At 38.1% G+C, this 21,033-nt stretch overlaps 2 protein-coding genes across 8 annotated transcripts in view; one reads left to right on the top strand and one right to left on the bottom strand.

Annotated features, from left to right (window-relative positions):
* SECISBP2 (SECIS binding protein 2) overlaps positions 1 to 19,128 on the top strand; it is a 35,353-nt gene extending 16,225 nt beyond the window's left edge. For 3 of the 7 annotated variants that reach the window (XR_013958779.1, XR_013958782.1, XR_013958783.1), the window contains exons 10-20: positions 1,568 to 1,687; positions 2,863 to 2,995; positions 5,483 to 5,652; positions 7,219 to 7,357; positions 8,376 to 8,505; positions 10,263 to 10,483; positions 11,239 to 11,393; positions 11,839 to 12,040; positions 12,798 to 14,446; positions 16,657 to 16,883; positions 17,280 to 19,128. Coding sequence is in view for 1 of the 7 variants with exons in the window: in XM_080637814.1 (XP_080493940.1) it covers positions 1,568 to 1,687; positions 2,863 to 2,995; positions 5,483 to 5,652; positions 7,219 to 7,357; positions 8,376 to 8,505; positions 10,263 to 10,483; positions 11,239 to 11,393; positions 11,839 to 12,040; positions 12,798 to 12,907 (1,380 nt within the window). In the remaining 6 variants the exon portion in view is untranslated. Of the gene's footprint in view, positions 1 to 1,567; positions 1,688 to 2,862; positions 2,996 to 5,482; positions 5,653 to 7,218; positions 7,358 to 8,375; positions 8,506 to 10,262; positions 10,484 to 11,238; positions 11,394 to 11,838; positions 12,041 to 12,797; positions 16,337 to 16,656; positions 16,884 to 17,279 lie in introns of those variants that run through there. The other 4 variants (XR_013958780.1, XR_013958781.1, XR_013958784.1 and 1 more) reach the window with 4 other exon arrangements.
* The window catches only part of SEMA4D (semaphorin 4D), a gene marked incomplete at both ends in the record, with an annotated part of 34,701 nt that continues 29,721 nt past the window's right edge, over positions 16,054 to 21,033 (bottom strand). Inside the window, 3 exons of the mRNA XM_080637816.1 lie at positions 16,054 to 16,083; positions 16,641 to 16,738; positions 18,114 to 18,323. Coding sequence (XP_080493942.1) covers positions 16,054 to 16,083; positions 16,641 to 16,738; positions 18,114 to 18,323 — 338 coding nt within the window. The remainder of the gene's footprint in view (positions 16,084 to 16,640; positions 16,739 to 18,113; positions 18,324 to 21,033) is intronic.

The following is a 21,033-nucleotide window of genomic DNA, read 5'->3' on the forward strand; positions in this document are numbered from 1 at the left end:
TTCTGTTGTGTACACCCGAAGTTAGTTGAGAAGAATTGTGTTTATGTAGGTTTTTTTCCTATAGGTAGTGTTCTAGTTTAATTTTACATGTCATAAAAATAATAGTACAGCACTTTAATTTCTGTGTTTGCTGTTGGTTCGTATAATCAAATTTCAAGGGCATCTGAATAGTGTTAACACTTTGTTCTCAAGCTGTGCAAGGGTAAGTGTTTGAGTCTAATATCAATTATAAACTCAGGGGTTTTTTGAGTTATTTTGCCGTGAGTGGAATAAATCCCAAATATTAATTTGGGAATTCATTCAATATGGGAATGGATCCCAAGCTTAAATCACAAGATTAGAAATATTTAGAAATATTGTTCTTGCAAAGTAAATCACATAAATAATAAATATAAAATTCCAGGTTTCTGTTTCTTTGAAACTAGTTTTGCTGCTAGAAATGTTTGTCATTGGTTTTGTTTCATTATGAATATTAGTGGTTAAAAAAAAAAAACAACAACCAAAAAACTCCCAAAACCAACACCAGAATGCAAAGAAACCCTTTGTTTTCTTTGTTTGAGGCAGTAAATTACATTGACAGGGAGGAGCGAGCAGCAAAAAACAGATTGCTGCTCAAACCAATTTTCTTATAAAATGCTATTCAGACTTGCACCTTAGATGATAGAAACCTTTTAGCTTTGTAAATGTATGTAGGATATATGCTTTTATAAAGTTGTAAAGACATGTTCAGTAAGCCACTCATACTCTCTGTAACAGGTATCTGAAGATGAAACTGCCTTACTGTTTTTTTTTCTTCCAAATCTGAAAAAGAAGAAGGAAATCACGAGTCTGTAGCATGGTAGCCAATAGATGATCACACTTTTGGAAAACCATAGTAAGATGTTCACAAAGCCTTCCCCTCTTCAGGTTGAAGAACCCCAACTCTCAAGGCCTTTTATGATAGGAGAGCTGTTCCATACAGCTTTTCCATCTCTAACCATTTTTGTGCCCCTCCTCTGGACCTGCTCTAGGATGTCCGTGTCTTTGTTGTGCTGGGGACCCCGCAACTGCACACAGGCCTCCAGCTAGGGACACATAAGAGCAGAGAGTTAGAATCACTTCCCTGGATCTGTTGGCCACGCTTCTCTTTATGCAGCCCAGGGTACGGTTGGCTTTCTGGGCTGCGAGCATACGCTGCTGGCTCACATTCGGTTTTTAATCTACCGATACTTCCAAGTCCTTTTCTGCAGAGCTACTCTCAGTCGCTTCAAATCCTACTCTCTACTGATGCTGGAGATTGCCCCAGTCCAGGTCTAGAACCTTGTACTTGGCCTTGCTGAACTTCATGAGCTTTGCACAGGCCCAGTGCTCAAGCCTGCCAGGGTCACTCTGGATGACTGAAGCGTATCTGTTTCCTGAAGCGTATCAGCTGTGCTACTAAGCTTGGTGTCATTCACAAACTTGCTGAGGGTACACTCAATGCTAGTGTATATGTTCCATTTGTATGTGGTATCACCTCACTTTACCCTTTTCCATGTGTCTAAATTGTTTCTGTTCCTTATCACCTTTTGTCTCTGAATTTCAAAAGATTCATCTAACAGAAGAGCCTTCAAATAGTTGGTCTCCCACAGTAGATGGAACTCCCAAAGTGGATGGGCTGTTAGGGAAGCAAGCTTCGTCTTCTATATTAGAAAGAAAGAAAATGCAGGTAATTGAATTCATGTTTGAAAATAAATTTCAAAATGACAAAGGAAATTAGCATGTTTAAACATAAGACTAAGTCCAAGTTCATCTGCGATTGCATTCATACACTGTCGTTCATACTTTGAGATGTGACAAGATCTCTTTATTAGAAGCACTCGGTAATAGTAATTGCTAGCTTTCAGTTTGTGATAGAGTGTTTAGGGAAAAGTACTACGTTTTCATTAATGTCTACTACTAATGTAGTTCCAGATATCAGGAATTTTTCTTTCACCTGTCTTATTTGATCATGGCATAAATCCACTCCTAAATGATTGTCTTAAGGAGCTGGGAACCTCTTAAAAGTGTTTCTGGTAGATTAAGACAAGGAGGCAAGGAGATCCACTTAGCTTGGGGCAAGGAGGAGACATACAGAGCATCAGTGAGCTCAGTAAGTAGCTCCTTGTTGGTGAGTAGGTTCTGCTGTAACTCCGATGCAAGATGCGGTCCTAGGCTCAGAAAGAGGAGGTCACATTTCTTAACCCTGTTCTAACAGAAGCTATAATGAATTGATCTCCAGGATAAGACTTCTAGAAGTACAGAATCTGAGAGTCATTTGCTTAGTATGTTCTGCCTTCATAGTTTGCCTTTTTGTAGTCTGTTCATTTGTAATCTTTTTATATTCTGAATCATTAAATGTGGTGCCAAGTGTGGAACACCACTTTTGCCTTCTCTTCAAAGCAGACAGAAAGATTACTACTTGTAAGGATGTGTGCATAAAGGTGATGACAACTCTTCATAATAAGGCATTGAAGGTAATGATATATGTGAACTGCAGTGACATAGCATGGAAGATTCACAGAGTAATTTTTCTGTGCTTTTATTTTTCAATTCTGGTAAGCCTTTTCTTTTTCAAAGATAGGTGGCAGTCTGACCAAAGTGGGAGCCCAACATAAAGCACCTCCTTTATTATTTTATGCTTTTATGTTTTGTTCAAATAGCTGTTCAAGTTATTTGAGCTGTTTCTGATTTTTTTTATTTTTCACATTAAAGTTTATGTGTATTTAAATGTCAAAGTACTTTCATTGTATTAAGTTTAAAATCAAAGGTATCATGGATGAAAATGTTAGGAGTGTATTACACACCTTACAAAATAACATTCTGAAATGGAGAGCATTACTAATTGGTACTGAACTTGTTCAGGAAACATCCAGGAGCAGTGGAAAGAAGAGTCAAATTCCCGTGCAGTTGGATTTGGGTGGCATGTTGGCAGTCTTGGAGCAGAAGCAGCAAACAGAGAAGTCAAAACAGTCTTCTAAACCTGTGGTGTTTTCAGGTATTGGTTACAGTGAAATTTCTTTCCATTTGAGTTTAAGTATTCAAAAGTTAAATGTAGCCGGATTTCTGATCTAGAATGATGTCTGAATATGCAGGCAGGAGCACAGTTCAAAAGAGACAAAAGAAAATGAAGGGTCTTTAAAAAAATATTTTCAAAGCATGGCGATTTGAATTGTTTGGAGGAGGACTTGGGGAAAGAAAATCTTTAGGAGAATGACTTGTAAAAAAGAACACCTTACATAAATGTGAAAGGTGATTGAAATTTGGCTTTGACAAAAATGCTTATGTTTGTGGAAGATTTTGCTTTTTTCTTAAAAACAGGTTTGTGATCTGAACCTGCAGGAAGGGGCTAAGCAGATAACAAAGGCTTTCTTATGCTCCTCTAAAATCCTAGAGCTCTAACTTATATGAAAAAGCTCCTTTGCAAACAGAGGGGTTATATGAGTCAGCCCAGCCAGAGGATGAGTTGTGCCATGCCTGATAATTATGGAATAATCGCTGTCAACAGAGTGCTAGGTTTTAGTGATGGAGAGACTCTCAGACCATGCGGATACAGAGCCAGGAAGCAGAAGCAAATAGCTCAGTGACTGTACTGTAGATCAAAATTTAGTGTTGGCTGTGTTAGTGGAGTATATTTTGCAAAAAGAAACAGTATTTGCTAGAATTTAGTGATAAATTTTATCTCCTTATTTGAGTAAAGAATCTTCTAAAATATTTCAGAAAGAGAGCTAATCATGAGAGAATTCATCTCACAATATGATAGCTGAGCTTGAAATAAAAAGCTCAAAATACCAAGCCTCAATGAGTTTTCCATCAGTGACTGAGAAAAATTGTAAGATGCTTTTAAAAACACTTCTTCTGTAATTGAAGACTTGTAACTGAAGCCAGACTCAGTGCTGCAGAGGTGCTAATAACTGCGTTTATTTCTGTAAAATTATACAGTATGTGGATTGGTGCGATAGTGGAGCAGAAAGTTACGGGTCGCAATACCTATTTTCCAAGAGTAAATTGCCTGTGTCTTAATCTGGTACAGGAGAGAAATTGGTATGTCATATTCATATCCTGGAAGTATAAAGTAGATGTTGCCTCAGGTTTGCACTTACTTGAACAGTCAGTGCACCCATTAAATTGGTGCCTACACAAAATTTAGCTTTAGTTTGAAAAGTGGCATTGTGCTGACCTCTGTAACCAGAAGATTAGCACAGTGAACAAGAGGGGCACGGAGTGTGCAGACAAAATTATTTTTTTCCACTTACCAGATTTACTTAATTTGGGAAATAATATATGGATGGGACAGCATAGTAATGTAGTAATTATTCTGATTTAAATTATGTTTTGGAAATGCATCAATAGTGCAAATTGACACAAACTGTTGAAGCCATCAAGTTCAGGAACATGAGAACTCTGAATTTGAAATGAATGAGGTGATGTACGCAGTGAAGGAAATATAATGTGTCTGCAAGATGCATACTTATGTACTGCTTTAAATCCAGCTTCAATTCTTGTAGCCACCTATGCTAACATACAGCTCAACGTTCTTGGCAGTGTTCTCAATTTGCCTTTGTTACAGAGCCACAAAAGAAAAGCTGCAGTGTAGCAGTTTTATGAAGTAAACTGTTCATGCTAATAGTACTGCATGTGATGTTGGAGAATCAGCATATAAATACCTTGAAAGCCGTAAATGAAGAGGGCTCAAGACAAGCTGCCAGAAGCTTTGAGTGTTTTTTAGGGGTGAGAGGTTGCCTGAGGCGCAAAGGTGTCAAACTCATTCCACTGATACTTACCTCATCCTCTTCATTGACTTTCTAATGTAACCTGGTTTATATTGCAGGTAACTGAAGTTTGACGAAGTGCTGTCACAGGATACAGCAATTTCTACTAATAGCAGTTGAAAAGGGAGAATAGTTTTTAGGGTGTCAAGTCATGGTGTGGAAGGTCCAGCTTCAGCGACTTTGCCAGTCATTTAACGTTTCTGTGCTCTAAATCCTCTGAAAAATGCATGTAAAGTAGACATCTTCTGAGACCTGTGCTGGTTAAGCGAAAGAGACTTAGTTGTAGCTTTGAGTTACTCATTACCCATCTGCAAATGAACTTCATCCAACTTCAGTAAGGTGTAACAAATGGTAGAAGTAAGTGTTACAGATTATTTACGTGTTTATTTAAATCTGCAATACTGCAGCTCAGTATTTATTTTAATGCAATGCAGAATCTCTGGAGGATGCCATTGTCATAAAACATGGAGATTTCTGAAGGTTTACCAAGCCACTTTGGCGTGGTTTTGAAGGTAGCTTGGAGTGCAGTGTTTTGCCACATTCTGCTTTGGAGAGTTAATGAGAGAGGATTGCCTATAAGTATTATTAATAAAAACACAACAAAAATTTAGTATGTGTATACTAGTCCTAATCCTGTCACTAAACTTGTATTGGATAGTGGTTTAGGTATTTGTTATTGTTGTCTGATGCAGACTTTTTTTTTTGTATTTCAGTTGGTGGTGCCATACCATTGCTTTCTAAAGAACCTACTACAGCCACAAAAAGTCACCGATCAAACCAAGGAAAGATGCCTCATAACCCTTTGGATTCCAGTGCTCCTTTGGTAAAGAAAGGGAAACAGAGAGAAGTCCCTAAAGCAAAGAGACCGACACCTCTTAAAAAGGTGCTCATATTTTTACCTTAAATAGTACAACATAGGCTAATGTAAATTCACTATTAATCTGTGAGTCTGTTAAACCTTCTGGAGTGGAGATCTGCATCTCAGCCTCTGCTTGTCTAAATTCTTTCCTTGGTTTAAAAAAGGGGAGGGAAGGGAGGGGAGAAGAGCAGCGTCTTGCTAAGTAGCACATACGAATTCTCCCAGAATATATTTTCTCACTCAAATCACTTGATAGCTGAAAAAGTGCCACTACAGAAGTGTGAACACATTGTTGGTTCTGGGGGGCATCCAAAGAAGCCTTGTTTGGTTTGGAAAAGCTGTGCTGATTTGTGGGACTTGGGAGAAAAGATCAAAGATATAATTTAATATTTCTGTGCTCTTCCAAGCCAGAACTTCAGGTGATTCTGTAGCAACTGGTATTAGATCCACCTGGATATTTCTCTTGTATCTCCCCTCTTTGCCCATTCACATTGCTTCCTGTCATGTCTTCTATGCAGGGGATTTTGAGATAACACTCCATTGCAGGGTTACTTTTTGATCTAGAACAATTCTTACAGAGCTAGTGAAGGTAATTAAGTAGTCAGTCTGTGCTGATTAATGGAATTTGAGAACTGCACAATATAAACAACATACAACATGTAACAAAACTGTAGGGGGTGATACTAATTACTGTGTCTTCTGTCATATCTTCATGTAATCTGTTTTTCAAAGTAGATTTGAGAAGACAGGAATTACTTTTTCTGTGTAATATCTGTGTTCTGACTATGTTCTGACTGTGTTCTAAGGACACTTTTTTTTGTTCTTTGTTCATCTTTGACTAATGCAAATGGAGAAATTTATTTGGCAATTAGGTTCTGTGATGTAATTACACATTTTGGGTAGCCGGGCTGAGCTAGTGGTCATACATACAGTAAATGCTTCTTAGCAGATATAAAAGCAGAGAAGGAAGATGAGTTGCAGGAAACTGATTATTGCTTTCACCTATAGTAACGTGTCTGGATCCAACATGCGTCGTACTTTCCTTCCTTCTGTGTACCATACAGCTTAGCTATCCATGGTAATTTCTTCTCTTTTTCCTCAACCAGCAAATGCAGAGACAGCAATCTATTAGTCTGACTTAAGGGAACTAAAGGGAAATAAATAACAGGGAAATAAAGGGAAAGAGGAGTTGTGCATATATACGTGTATGTATGTACTTGAGTGTTTGGCTGAATTGCCACAAATTGACAGTTTGAAGAAGAATGATAAAGAGGGAGACTTTCACATGCTTCTCTGCATTGAAGCAATTTGTTACTCTACCTTTTAGTTCTGCCTTTCATCCCTAGTAATGGTTTTCTCCATCCAGACACTAATAATCAAGGAGAACGTACTTTTCTGTGTACATCTAGGGAATATATTTCCTTCTTTCTATGTGCAGAATAAACCCCAAATATTGTAAACTTTGACAGATAGTGCCAAACCTCTTTAAGAACTTGTATGTAATGCTTGGTGAGAGAAACTGCTGTGTTATCTGTGTGACAGTGAATTGATTTGGGTTTTACATACATACATATATATTATATTTTTTAGATTATTCTGAAAGAAAGAGAACAACGAAAACAGCAACACCTGTTAGTACAGACAGCAGTACCAAAAGATGAAGATAATATTTGTAAGTCTGCAGAAAATATTATTGAAGACAAAACGCTTCCGCCGGATGGTCAAGCAGGTATCTTTCAAAAGAAAGCTATAATACAGTATGTAGATGGAAATTTGATAGTCAGCACACTTAGTACTTTGACAAATCTGCTTAAAAAGAGGTACAATAATAAAGTGAAGTTCAACAAGATTCATGAAGTTCACAAGGCCAAGTTCAAGGTCCTGCACCTGAGTTGGTGCAATCTGAGTGGAAACTGGATTGAGAGCAGCCCTGAGGAGAAGGACTTGGGGGTGCTGATTGATGATAAGCTCCGCATGACCCAACAGCATGAAGTTGCTGCCCATAAAGCCAACCGTATGCTGGGTTGCATCAAGAGGAACAGGTTAAGGGGGGTGGTTCTCCCTCTCTACTCTGCTCCAGCAAGACCACACCTGCAGTACTGCATTCAGCTGTTGAGCCCAAACACAAGAAGGACATAGACCTGTTGGAGCAAGTCTGGAGGAGGCAACAGAAATGGTCAGATGGCTGGAGCACCTCTCCTGTGAAGAATGGCTGAGAGAGCTGGGCCTGTTGAGCTGGGAGAAGAGAAGGCTCTGGGAGACTTTGTAACAGTCTTTCAATACCTGAAGGGTGCCTGCAAGAAATCTGGAGAGGGACTTTTTTACAAGGTCATGTAGTGACAGGGCAAGAGGGAATGGTTTTAAGCTGAAAGAAGGTAAACATAGATTACATATCAGGTAAAAATTCCTCACTGTGAGGGTGGTAAGACACTGGAACAGGTTCCCAGAAAAGCTGTGGCTGCCCCATCCCTGTTCAAGGCCAGGTTGGACGGGGCTTGGAGCAACCTGGTCTAGTGGAAGGTATCCCTGCCTGTGGCAGGGGTTTGGAACTAGATGATCTTTAAGGTCCCTTCCAACCCAAACCATTCTGTGATCAAAAAAAGAAAAAGAAATGTATGACCTGTTTCTCTGCTACCACAGAGTGCTGTAATACTGAAGTAATGACACTTCAAGATATACTTGACAAGTTTGCCTTTTCGCAATGCTTTTTGCATTTTTTCATTGAGATACGTTTATTTACATGATAGCTGTTCCTGTAACGCAAGTTGCCGAAGGGTTTCTTGAGAACACAGGGGTAAAGGAATCAACAAAAGCTTCTATGACCTCAAAGCAGCCAGCCTCCAATCTTCCAAAAATCCACAGCAGGAATTTCAGAGAGTAAGTATTGATTGTACTGATGTATTTCCATAGTATCACTGATACGGCAGTTTTGAAACAAGATAATACTCTGTGTAACACAAATTGGAGTTTGAACTGAAGGTTCTAATTTTTCTTTTTGTGTTCCTTTTTTTTTTTTTTCACATTTTTTCTCTATGCTGACACACAAACAGAGAAGTGTTATGTCTGTGTTATGCACAGAGAAATAGTCTGTGCATTTTTGTAATTCTCCCTTCAAAATGCATGTTCCTTGAAGAAAAAAAAGGGATGAGAAATTCATTAGAGGCTAAGGAAGGAAAAGGATGTGCTGTTAAAGTACCTTATTTTAAATAAATGGAGTACCAGCTTAATATTTAAGAAAACGAGTAGTACACTTATTTTTAGTGTGTACTTTGGTTTTCTGCTACTTGACCAAATGACAAAAATGTAAGGAATGTAATCAGCCAGACATCTGCATGCTGTGGCTGGGCAGAGAAGTGAAAGGAAGATTTATGGGTTATTATGCACAAACACGTTCAGTTTAGTTTAAACAGATGTGTATCCATGTTTCCTTATAAAAGAAGAAATAGTCATTACTATATGTGATGACGTAGGAGATCCAGTCATGACAGTTTAAAATAGTTACTTTAGGTTAAGCAGTGTTCTAACTTTTAATTTTCCTCCCATAAATGCACCACTGGGATTTTTGCAGCTGGCGTTACAGTAACAGTTAATATTGATGCACCCATTCTTTATCTTCTTGATGTCATGTGTTAGCTCTAATATAACTTCTAACTGCATTTAAAATTACTTAATCTGCGTCTATGCAACACTGTTTAAAAGCACAGTTTGAGTTGAATATGTACAGTGTAACTCTGTTATGCCTATTACAGGATGTAGAGCATTCAGCAAAGCTTAGAATATTTTGTCTTTGGATTAGATTTCAGTGATTTAATAGATTTGTCTTTGAGACTTAGTGAAGTATGTCTGGAAACAGTAAATAAAAACTTAAATAAAGTTTTGAGATAATTGCATCTCTTAAGATTGGGGACAGATTTTATGGTCTCGTATCTCATAATATTATGTGAACTTGCAACTTGGCATCTTTCTGTTGACTCTGCAGTTGAGATATCTTCAGGTTTTCTCTTTGAGATCCTTCTTTACTGAATGATTCTTCGTGTAAAAGATTTCCCAAGAAATACTGGAAGGATTAAATACATCCATTTTTATCCTTTCCCAAGAGCATCACAAGGCTATAGTCCAATAAGTAAAATAGGATGACAGGCAAAAAAAAAAATGGTGCTGGGGAGAAGGAATTTGATCCAGATTTCCGTCTTTGCTATAAATAGTCTTGCATTTATATAAATAAATTAAAATTCTCTACTTTCGTTGCTGTACTTTGATTGATATAGGTCAAAGTAAATGTCCTCAGAAAAATGCTCCAAGAGAAAAACATATGTATATATGTATTTATTCATATTAATATATGTATAATACATAAATATTGTACATGTGTGCATGTATTTTTCAGTATAGTTTGATAGGGGAGCCAGATACTGCAAGTAACAAAACTTACAGGAAGTTCTTAGCCACTGAAAAAAGTTGTATATAAGTTTTTGTTTTCATGTATATAGCAAGTATGTTTGGAGTGGAAATAGAAAAAAAGACAAAGATATAGAATAGAAGGTAAACTGTTTAAATTTTGCATACTTATTACATATTGTGTTACATATTTGTAATTTTAGGGGGTTTAACATTTAATTGATTCTTTCTTCCAGTTATTGCAGCCAAGTACTTAGTAAAGAAGTTGACAATTGTGTGACAGATCTGTTAAAAGAACTGGTTCGTTTCCAAGATCGCTTGTATCAGAAAGATCCAGTAAAGGCCAAGATAAAACGCAGGCTTGTTATGGGTCTCAGAGAAGTTTTGAAACACCTGAAGCTGAAAAAACTGAAGTGTGTCATCATCTCTCCTAACTGCGAAAAGATTCAGTCAAAGGGTAAATACGGTTGTTAATAAAAGAAATGCAAAAAAGCAGACTCTGTATACTGACAGTATTATTTTTGGAGGAACTTATTTGAGTAGCCTTTGAAATCAGTCATATAAAAACGCCTTTCTTACTCAGATTGTTTACTGCTGTGCAGCTGAAGAATGAGCTAAATCAAGACTACCCAGGGTGGTGGAAGTTGCCTGAAACTAGGTTCTGCTTATTAATTTGCACTGCAGCCACACAAAAGATTGCACTTGTACAGCTGAGAAGGGACAAAGATTACTGATGCCAGCTGTGCTGCCACAAGAAGTCCTGCTTTTGTCTTCTTGTCAATCTTTCAGATTGCATACTTATTGCAATCTTTCAGATTGACAATAAGTTGTCAGTAATAGTTTGTGTAAAATCTGTGGTAATTATTGTCATTACTTTCTGTTAACTCTTAAGCAATTTCTTAGCAACCCGGTCTTGTCTTTTACAAGAAAACTGAATTAGATTAAACTACACATAAAACAAAATACAGAGCACAGGTAGTCTAAAGATACTGCTAATTAATTAAAAAAAAAAAAAAGTCAAATTCTCCATTAAAATTCAGATCTAATGCTGTTATCCATGTATTTTTTCCTGTAAACTCTTAATTTCAAAATGCTCCATAATCTTAGGGCTTTGGGGTTTTTTTTTTGCTTTTGTACTTTTAACAGTACTGTCCGTTATTTATAATTAGCTTGAATATTGTCATTCTTTGCTAATTTTATTATCTGCTCCAGGTGGGTTGGATGAGACTCTACACAATATTATTGACTGTGCCTGTGAACAGAATATCCCATTTGTTTTTGCCCTGAATCGCAAGGCTCTGGGCCGATGTCTGAACAAAGCAGTGCCTGTGAGTGTGGTGGGAATTTTTAGCTATGATGGAGCTCAGGTAAGCTGAAATATGTAGGTTCATGGTTTTGTTTAGCTTTACTTTTTACTTGTAGAGGGTGGGAAATATTGTGACTTTTAAGGCTTTGTTTGATTGTTTTGATATTGCACACTTTATCCCAGTCGGGGTAGAAGCCAGTGGCTCATCTGAAAAATTGATTTTAGAAGTACAGCCACTCAGCACAGTTCAGACAAGTAGTGTGACCACCTCTTCCTGATACCCACTCCTCCGTCTACATGTTTGTTGTTTTTTTGGTTTTATTTTCAAGAGAATGGGTGTTTTTATAAATACTTGTGAGTTTTCATATCTTTATATGTACTTCGCTGGTTTACTTTTATGTACAAACGTATATATGTTCTATAAGGAGTATTCATTATACATTTTCATGGCGATGATAAAACTTACTATGTGATTTAAGCTCTACTAATATTTTGTATTTACATAGGACCATTTTCATAGAATGGTACAACTGACAACAGAGGCGAGGAAGGCCTACAAAGATATGATAGCAGCTTTAGAGGAAGAAGCTGAAGGAGGACCAAGAGAAACTCAACCCAGCGTCTTAACCACTGAATATGAAAAAAATGGCTTATCAGAAACTGGCAAAACATCTTCCAAGGACTCCGATGAGGATGTACCAAATTATAGTGAGTGTTTACTGACTTGGGTTTGATTAAATTTTCATTCAAAGTGCTCTTCAGTGTTACCATTTTAACTGGAACAAATGATACCTGTCACTTTAGCAGATAGTAGGGGTGGGAAATAATTACCCTTTGTGATTTCCCCCTGCTGCCCCTAATTTTATAAAAGTCTTGGAGAAAATTTCCTCTCTGAAATCCACTCATGGCAGGTGGTCCTCATTGCTTTGTCCAAAGATACTTAACAGAGCTCCTTATTATTTCTATTTCTAAAAAAATCCTCTAAGCTTTTTTTCTAGAAATGCACACTCTATAACTATGGTGGACTTAAGTTTTGTGTTGAAGCATGTTTGAAATGCATCTTCCTGTCTGAAAGTGTTCATGTGTTGTAAAGGCCTTCTACTGCCAGAAGCACGTTCCTGCAGCTCTGCTCAGTCACCAGGCAGCAACAGTTAAAACTGGCAATGGGCAACTTAAAACTTCTTTCAAAGTGTTGAAAACTTCTGAGGTTTTTTTGAAGTTGTGTCCACCTTCATAGTTAGCCTTGCTTGAGCAGAGGGCTGGACATAAAGACTTCAATGGATCCCATCACTCCTAAAGTATTCTTTCACGGGCCATCTGATGTCACATGGTGTATCACACCAGAGTGCCAACTTAGCTCAGCACTTACACTGAGAAGGAAGTAGAGAATTAATCTGACTTTTCGTTTTAAGTATTTCCTCAACTATTATACAGTAACCTGTTTGTTTATTCTAATATTCCCTAGTTAAAATCTGGAGGAGAAAACTTGAAGAAGAGTATAAACCATATGCACTGGAACTGGAAAAGGGTGCCGCAGCTTCTGAATTCACTGTCGCCATGTCAGAGCATCAGTAAATCCAGATCCAATTCTATTGGCCTTTTAATTATATTTTTTCAGACCCCTAAGAAGAGGGTAGTAAAATACAATAATCTAGAAATACCTGAAGTCAGCTGAGTAAACTGTTCTGAGTCCCTCTAAGCAAAATAGGCACTGGAGCAAATGAGGCACTGGAGCAAATGAGGCACTGGCTAATGCTTTTATGTTCTATGTGTTTGGTTCATCACTGTAGCAGCTGATAACAGCAAACTGTCTTAGCCCCAAACAACTTGGAGTGGATTTATAGACTAGCATTGATTTGTTAGTGGTGCAACATAGGAAAAGATCTTGCTAGAAGAGTAATTTTATTTGGGAAGAGATACCATGAGCCAGAAGGTTGGGACTTGGGATTTGTTTTTTGTAACTCTTTTTTAAAGAACTTCACCTGGTTTCTGTTGGTGGGTTTGCTTTGGTTGTTTTTTTTTTTCCTTTCTTCTGAAGAAGAAACCTGCTCAGATGGGTAGGCTGGCATTGGTGTCACTCTCCTCCAGTCAGCAAGAAATGTGTTCTGGTAGGCAGCTTGTTTGGTTGAAGCTAATTAAGGAAGACCATCATGACAAAGTCCCTGGTCAGCTCTTCTTTGTGGTAAATTTGTTCTTCTGGGATCGTACAGCAGGTATAAGGGAGAGTATAAACTACAAAGGTCTGAAATGCCTGCAGTGAAAATGTTGTCTTTAGAAATTCATGAAGCTGATTTTGCTTCTGAGATTAGTTTGTCATAGGTCTTGCTTTGACGTTACAGGCTGTTTTCTGAAGGACAGCATATGTGCCAGCCTGCCATCCTATCTGTACCTTCTCCATGCTGACAAACTCCTCATTCCTTCAATTCGGGGTTGTGTTGGCACATATATGAAAAAGTTTTTGACCAATATCAGATTGTACCTAACGTGGTAAAAATTTCTATCTATCTTAAAAAAACAAAATGTGCTCATAATAATGCTGGAGCACCTTAGTGGGGATGTCCTATATAAATACCAGTGTTTACAAGTTGCAGATATAAGAGAACAAAGAAAGAAATTGGAGCCTAAAGAAAGTAATGAAGGATGCACATGTAACTTGGCAGTTGTTCAGAAAGATGATAGAGATGCCATGTGCTACTGCCAGCATCTCTGAAGTGTGTCTAAGTAAGTGCTTCACATATGGAACATTTGTAGTGCAATAATTTGGAAAGTAGCTGCCTTGTGAAGTTAGAAGTGGCATAAAAACTTTGAATAATTTTGAAGTTCAAACCATTTTGTAGAATGTAAATTGTATTAAATCTGTTACAATATATTGATTCTATAAAGTATGGTTGTGACTTAATTGAATTCTTCTGGTGGGCATTTAATGATACTTGAAATGTCAGGTTTGGGGAGGAATGTTGGCAAGGGAAGTCACCCTTAAGCTGCAGTGCACAGCTGATCACTGGTTATGATGATGATCTTTTTGTATTAGTTTCTTCTAATTTTAAATGGAAATTAAGAGTGAAACATCCCAGTGATGAAAGATGGTTTTGGCCAGCAGCTGTTGATCCAGAGGTAAGTTTGATTTACTCATATTTGTACCACTTTGATAAACATCTAAAACATTGAAACAACTAAGTCACTGCATAGAATGGGGGGCCATTCACATTAGCAGTTCATTTTTCCTTTTTCTTTCTTTTTGTATTTCCTGTTCTCTTCCTGTAGAAGGGCATGAAAAGTTACTTTGGAAATGGAACATATTGTTCAAAATTGCACGGAGTTATTTCTTCTTCTTAGAGTGTAGCAAAATTTTTACTGCTTGCAGTACTTCACTGCAGAGACAAGGCAGAGTACAGCCGTGCTCATCTAAAACTCTGACCTCAATCTTACAAAGCCTTACCTTCTCACTTAGCACCACTAAACTAAACTTTAGCCTGCTTGAAATCTATGGAACACATAAAGGAGGGACAATGCAAGAAAAATCTTCTATAGCTGTCCCTGAGCCATAAAAGATGTCAGAAGAGAAACACAATGTGGGGGAAAGATTCCCTCTGAATCCTGTCAGAAGTCTGCATCAATTTATGATTACCAATGTAAAAAATAGTGAAAATGGTTCCTGAATACAAATTTTCACCCTGCATGTGTTTCGTGTGTGGTCTGGTATTGGGGGTGTCATTCAGTTAAAATCTTAAACTGAGGAAAATGTTTTCTTCGTTGTGGGAAACAACCTGGTTTAAATCTTGCCTGTTATAGGATAATCTAGGGAGAAGTATAACGCTTTCTGCTATTGCTAGGAGCAGCTGTCTCCATGGGCTCGAGCTACAGTGATTCTTAGATGGCATCTTACTTGTTTCCAGAATGCTGAAAACCACTGAGGAGATTATAAGACAGAAAACTTGAATAATGCCTTAGACATTTCTTTATTAGATGCAGAAGGACGGAACTTCAAACAGCAATGCAGGAAAACAGTTCCACTGTGGATTAAGTAGGCCCTCACATTTTCGTTCTGCAGTTGTTCACTAGGAATAGTGTTAGAATTCATTCACCATTTTTAACTTGGGTGCGCTGTAATCTCTCTGTATTTTGAGCATTAGTCAGAACTTCTTTATTTGGTACAGAAACTTTATTACCAAAAGAAATGTGTTAGAACATATTAACTTGCTGACACCTGAAAGGAATGTTTTTCAAAAGACTGGGAAACGAGTGTAAGGGTAAACATATTAAAAGAAAGTAAGTAGCCAAGTTAAAGTGCCTTTAAATAAAGGTGATCCACATCTTATTATTAATCTCTACTAAATCATATGCCAAGATCCCCAAGCCCAAAATTAACTGCTTTGCTTAATGAACTCAAAACAGAAGCCGTACATCATATTATATTGTTTGAGCAGCACAACTTTTACTGTAACCACTTTTGTTCTTCATTAAGCTGAAATAACTAGCATCAGAAAACCAGGGATAGTTCCAGCATGGGATGACTGGCACCTCTTCTGGCACATAACTTAGTTATTCTTTGGTGCAGTAAAGATACCCTCTCCAACCTCAAGCTTCAGGTGATCTTCCTGAATAGCCATTTTAATACCAGCATTACAAAATAAGTCTTTGAAAGCTGTGATATTAAAAGAGTGCTGGCTGTGCTTAACTTACATACATTTCTCCTTCTAGCCTGTTTGTTCCTTTGTGGATTAGAGGCTGTTTTTCTTGTTGCAGCTCTCCTGAAGAAGAAAGAAGTTCAGAATGTTGTGTTAATGGTGCTTTAATAGTTAACATAGGGTTTAAAGGTTGCCTGTACTAACTGTTCCACCTGCAGCAAACAGAAGGTATCAAAAGTAATCTTTTGGTCATCAGTTTATGATCTGTTCTAACTGCTGGTGAAAAATATTAAAAGCCAGCTCTGGGCTATTGTTCTTTAAAGGAAGGCCAGCTTTGATGGACAGTACCATTTATGAAGTTCAGTAGTCTCTGCAATCCAGTTAGTGTACAGATGTGCTGAAATTAATCTACTATTTCCATATACACAGACTTAACTGTTTCAGGCAGGATAAGGATTAATGACTGATTAGTAGACTGAAGGAGCAAGCTGTCATAACTATAATAGGTGTCACAAATCAAGCAGACTTTAATGCTGAGAGGGTCAAGAATGATGACACGTACAGGAACACTGATCACTGTTACATAAATACATTTGGTTGTAGAAGCATCATAGACTATAAAATCGGGACTGTAGTGTACCATGTAGAAAGCACTGTGGGAAATTCCTGGAAATTCTTACCCATGTTTTCCTCCAGCTTTGCATCATCTTGTCATGTTCACTGATGGCACTTCTCCAGGTATGGAATTCTTTGGCCCATCCATCCTGACCAGCACTATCTGAGAATTGTACATGGAGATGAAATAAGTGGATGGTATCTGTTCAGTTGTAATACTTCCTGTGGAGGATTGGGAAAGAAGGAACGAAAGCCACCATTTTGTCCTTCATTTTGTTCTACCTCTTCTCATGATACTTGGAAGTAAGGTCTGTAGAAACGGTCATGTCTCTTCCCCTCTGCAGCAAACTTTATAGCCTCCAGAGTAAACGGATTCAGTGCCTTTACCTGTAATCCAAAATATCTAAAAAAATACGACCTGCAGGCTAGGGTTCAAACCCATCCAAGCAGCTCAGGAATGCTGCAGTTAGATCATAACCACACCTGGGGATAAGAATGATACGATGCAGCTGTCCATGTGCAGTTCATAGTTTCTTCATTTTTTGGTAATGTTATGTAGTTATTCTTAAATCCACTGAGAACTTAAGGGCTGTTTGCTGCATCTTGGTTAAATTCTAATTCAGATTCTATCTGCCAGTTTTTCTTGCAGAATGTAACACTGGTGGCAACATACACAGATGTAGTATTTTCTGTTTATCCTTCAGGACACAAGCATCAGTGTACAGTACTTCTGGAGCATGGTGAAAGCCTCCCTCTGCTTTACATTTACAGTAGTTTCATTGAGATGACCTTCATTCTGCTACCGAGACAGACTTCAAAGTAACTGGAGTGATAGCAAGACAACTGTGTAACTCCTACTGCTTTCTCCATCACTGAAAAAAAAGAAGAGTTGAGCTGTTCCTGACAAGTTCATGTTTACTAACCAGCTAACTATTTTTAACTTTACCTTGCCAACTTCATCACTCCTGCTGTCTTCCTAAACACTGTTCAGACTTTCTTCAGGCCTGGATAAGTTCTCAAAAGCTAGTTGCTAATGTTGCTCAAGTTGCCCTGGTCAGTTGTGGGTACCCAAAGATGTTGCAGAGCTGCTGAAGTTAGGTCTGACCTCCTGCGTTGTTAGTGTCCAAAGCAAGCAGTAGGAACTCACCCAACTGCACGTGGTTTGCTGATAATCTGCTTTTTTTAGCATCCTGGGTTGCAGTCTGGGGGTTTCTCTTTGCCATCTGACTTCCTTGGCATCAAAGAGTTTTTCTGCTTTCCCCCAGAGTGCCTGTTTTTAATGCTCTAGTACGCATCTGACTTCTAATTTGTGTCCATTAGTTTATCAGTTTCATTTCTAGAAAGTAACTGCTAATGGGCAGATTAGTCCTTTGTAGAAGGAATTTTGGTGGCTCTAAAACCTTTTCATAAACAATTAAAGCAGATGCGTTAAGTAAGAGTTACCATCTTCAGATACACACGTTTTATGGGTGAAAATTACAGAGCTCTGTTCATGTCAGGGTCAGGCCAAATGCTAACTACATTCAAAACCAGCCTACCTTTATCTTCCACTGTGATGAGCACTTCTGATGTTGTGTTCCCAGCTTCTGAGACGAGTGAACATTTATATTCTGTATTTTCTGATACTGAATCTTTCACCCAACTCAAGACGTGCACTCTGCCATCAAACAGCATATGAGATTGCTCAGTGATGCATGCCTTCATCTTCTGTCCGTTCTTCTTCCAGACAAAATAGGAGCCATCCGGGCCTGTAAAAATGTCAGTCAGCTTATTTTGTAAGAAAATACAAGTCTTTGAAAAGAAAACAAAAACCCAAGACCTCAAAATTAGGCTCAAAAGCATAGCTGATTGTAATATTTCATAGGCTTCTTCAGCTGAAATTCTTAAGTAAGTTGGGATAAAATGGAGCTAGCATTGGTAATTTATGGTAAAGCCAAAGTTGTAAATGAGTTCATGTCTATAAATTCCATCTGGATTCCCATGAGGGGGAACATGCCCCACAAACATGATAAAGCAGATGATGAACATCAGCAGCATCTACCTGCCTGTACCATTTCCTTTGGAGCTAGGCCAGATAACCTACTGCTGACCAAGCTAGCTTCTGGTACAAAGCTGACACCATCTGAGGAAGAAGTTCAGGAACTCAGTGTGTCAAAGATGCTGGAACTAATAATGAAGGAAGCAGAACTGGAAGAGGCACAGGACCATTAGTCACAGCAGGCAATTAGGCAAGACAGAACTTGGAAGAAGCTTGGATCAACAACAAAGAGCAATCCAATCTTTTATCTTTGTTGCTATTATTCGTCTTAACCTGCGAGGACTGAATCTGAGTAAGTCAGAGATTGACAGTAGCCCAGAGGACAGAACAGCTGCTCTCAGAAAACCAGCAAGGCTGGCTGAAGTGTACTTGGCAGTATCCAGGCCTTCTCATTTAAAATGAGACCTCTGAGCCAAGCTAAGAACTTCGAAGTGATTTTGATATGTAAAACATGCCTATTTCTCCCTCAGGACCTAGGATCCAGGCTAGCCTTAGCAAGAGAAGATGTAAAGAGAAATTTGGTGTCAAAAGAAAATAAACTATTTTTGCAAGTATGTCCTTGACAGAACAGGTAACCTATTAGGTGAGCTTCTACTATGAGCATTTCAAATTGCAAACTGATGTGTCATTTTTCTCTAGCTGATCCGATTCTAGGTTACTGCCCTGAGAACTAATTAAATTTAGATGTTAAACAAGTATTCTTTACATCTGGCACTTCCTCAGGACATTGTGTTAAATTATTAAGTCATTTGGAAATAAAACTAATATACTACAAATACAGAGACATAAGTTAGTAGTGGTAGTAAGGCTGAATGACAAAGAACCTCATCAAGTGAAAGCCTGGTACAGAGTTTATCTCTGAAGGAAAGAGAGAGGGAGGGAAATGGCACAATCTCAAGAGGGACTGGCGACAGCACTGACAAAGTGGAGACGGCAAGCATATGCTGAACTTAAAACAGCCTGGCACACACTCGTTCTGAAAATACAGCGGTCTATGGATGACGTGTTCTACATGTCACTATGTACATGTACTATGGAGTACGTGTTCTACAAGTAACAGTAGATAGGTTACATGTAAAAATCATGGGAAGTCTGGAACCAAGGATAAATTATTTCAGTAAACAAGTGCTGAAGTTGGGAGTTCGGACAAAGCAGAGGAATAGTAAATAAATACAGGCACAGCAGAAAGAAAAACAACAACAACAAAAAGGTCTTGAAGAGTAGAAACCTACATTCAAAAAACAGTCTGGATTATAATTTCTAAAAGATGCCACAGTCTGTCATGGCATTCATGCAGAAATAAAATGAAGCAATAGTATTTGCAGAGGGCAAGCTGGCTAGGAGAGGTTAAGACAAACTTGACCACAGTGAAGATCAGTAAAAGGAGGGAATGCCACATATGGCACAAGCCACAGGATGAACTTTTCCAAGCACAGAAGAGTTACTACTCTAGCACTGCAAAGCTAAAAGCCAGGTGCTTGAGTAAAGCCATAAGCTCACAAACTTATTTGTATGAGACATGAGAACAGGACCATTACCTAAATCCACCAACTTGAGAAAAATGCCATTTTGGGACCATGTGAGGAAGAGGTATGTTCTGTGCGGGACTCTTCCTAAACTGCCTTCAAGCGTCACTATTCACACCAGAGAAGCTGCTCTGTTTGCTGGTGCTAAAGATCACAGTTGTTCCAGAAATCTGTCAAAGGCTGTGCTTAGACACACATTTCACTAAAGGACTAAAATCCAACCATTTCCCAATGTGGAAAATTCTGCCAGCTATGTTCTTCAGGTCAGCCACTTAAAAATTGGGCAATTTTACCCTCCCTTTCTTTCCTTTGTGGAAATCCCCACAGATACACTCATCCCCATCTAATGTATGATACAAATTAGTCAACAGCAAAATTGAAGTTCAAGCACCAGTCAGGGTTTTTACTGATCGTATTTCTGGTTTCAGGCACTGTGCTATTACTTTCTCTACTTCAACTTCCTCTTCAGGATTAGGCAATAGAAACCTTATTATTTAGGCAATAGAGCTTTATCTGCAAAAGCTCTGAATCACAGTTGTTAAATGCAAGTATTTCCTGCAACTCCAGAGAGAGAAATTCAGACTCAGATGTAATAGAGAAGTATTTTTTTGAAGATTAAGGAATAAATATGAACATATACTCCACATTTGCAGCTCTTGCTGTAGTACCAATTAATTACATGTCTAGTGCAAACTTTAAAATATGAACTTCTAATATAATTGATCTACTTACTTTGCCATCCGTTTTAAGAATGCTTGAAAGATTGAAAAAGGTCATCTTATTAAAACAGTACATTCAAGCAGAGAATTAAACAGCACATCAGTTCAGATATGTATATAGCTATGTTTAAGCAACAGTGAAAGATATTATAAACAGACAACTTTGAAAACATTG

The sequence above is a fragment of the Psittacula echo genome (genome assembly GCF_963264785.1).
Source record: "Psittacula echo genome assembly, chromosome: Z".
In the NCBI taxonomy this organism is placed as follows: domain Eukaryota; kingdom Metazoa; phylum Chordata; class Aves; order Psittaciformes; family Psittacidae; genus Psittacula; species Psittacula echo.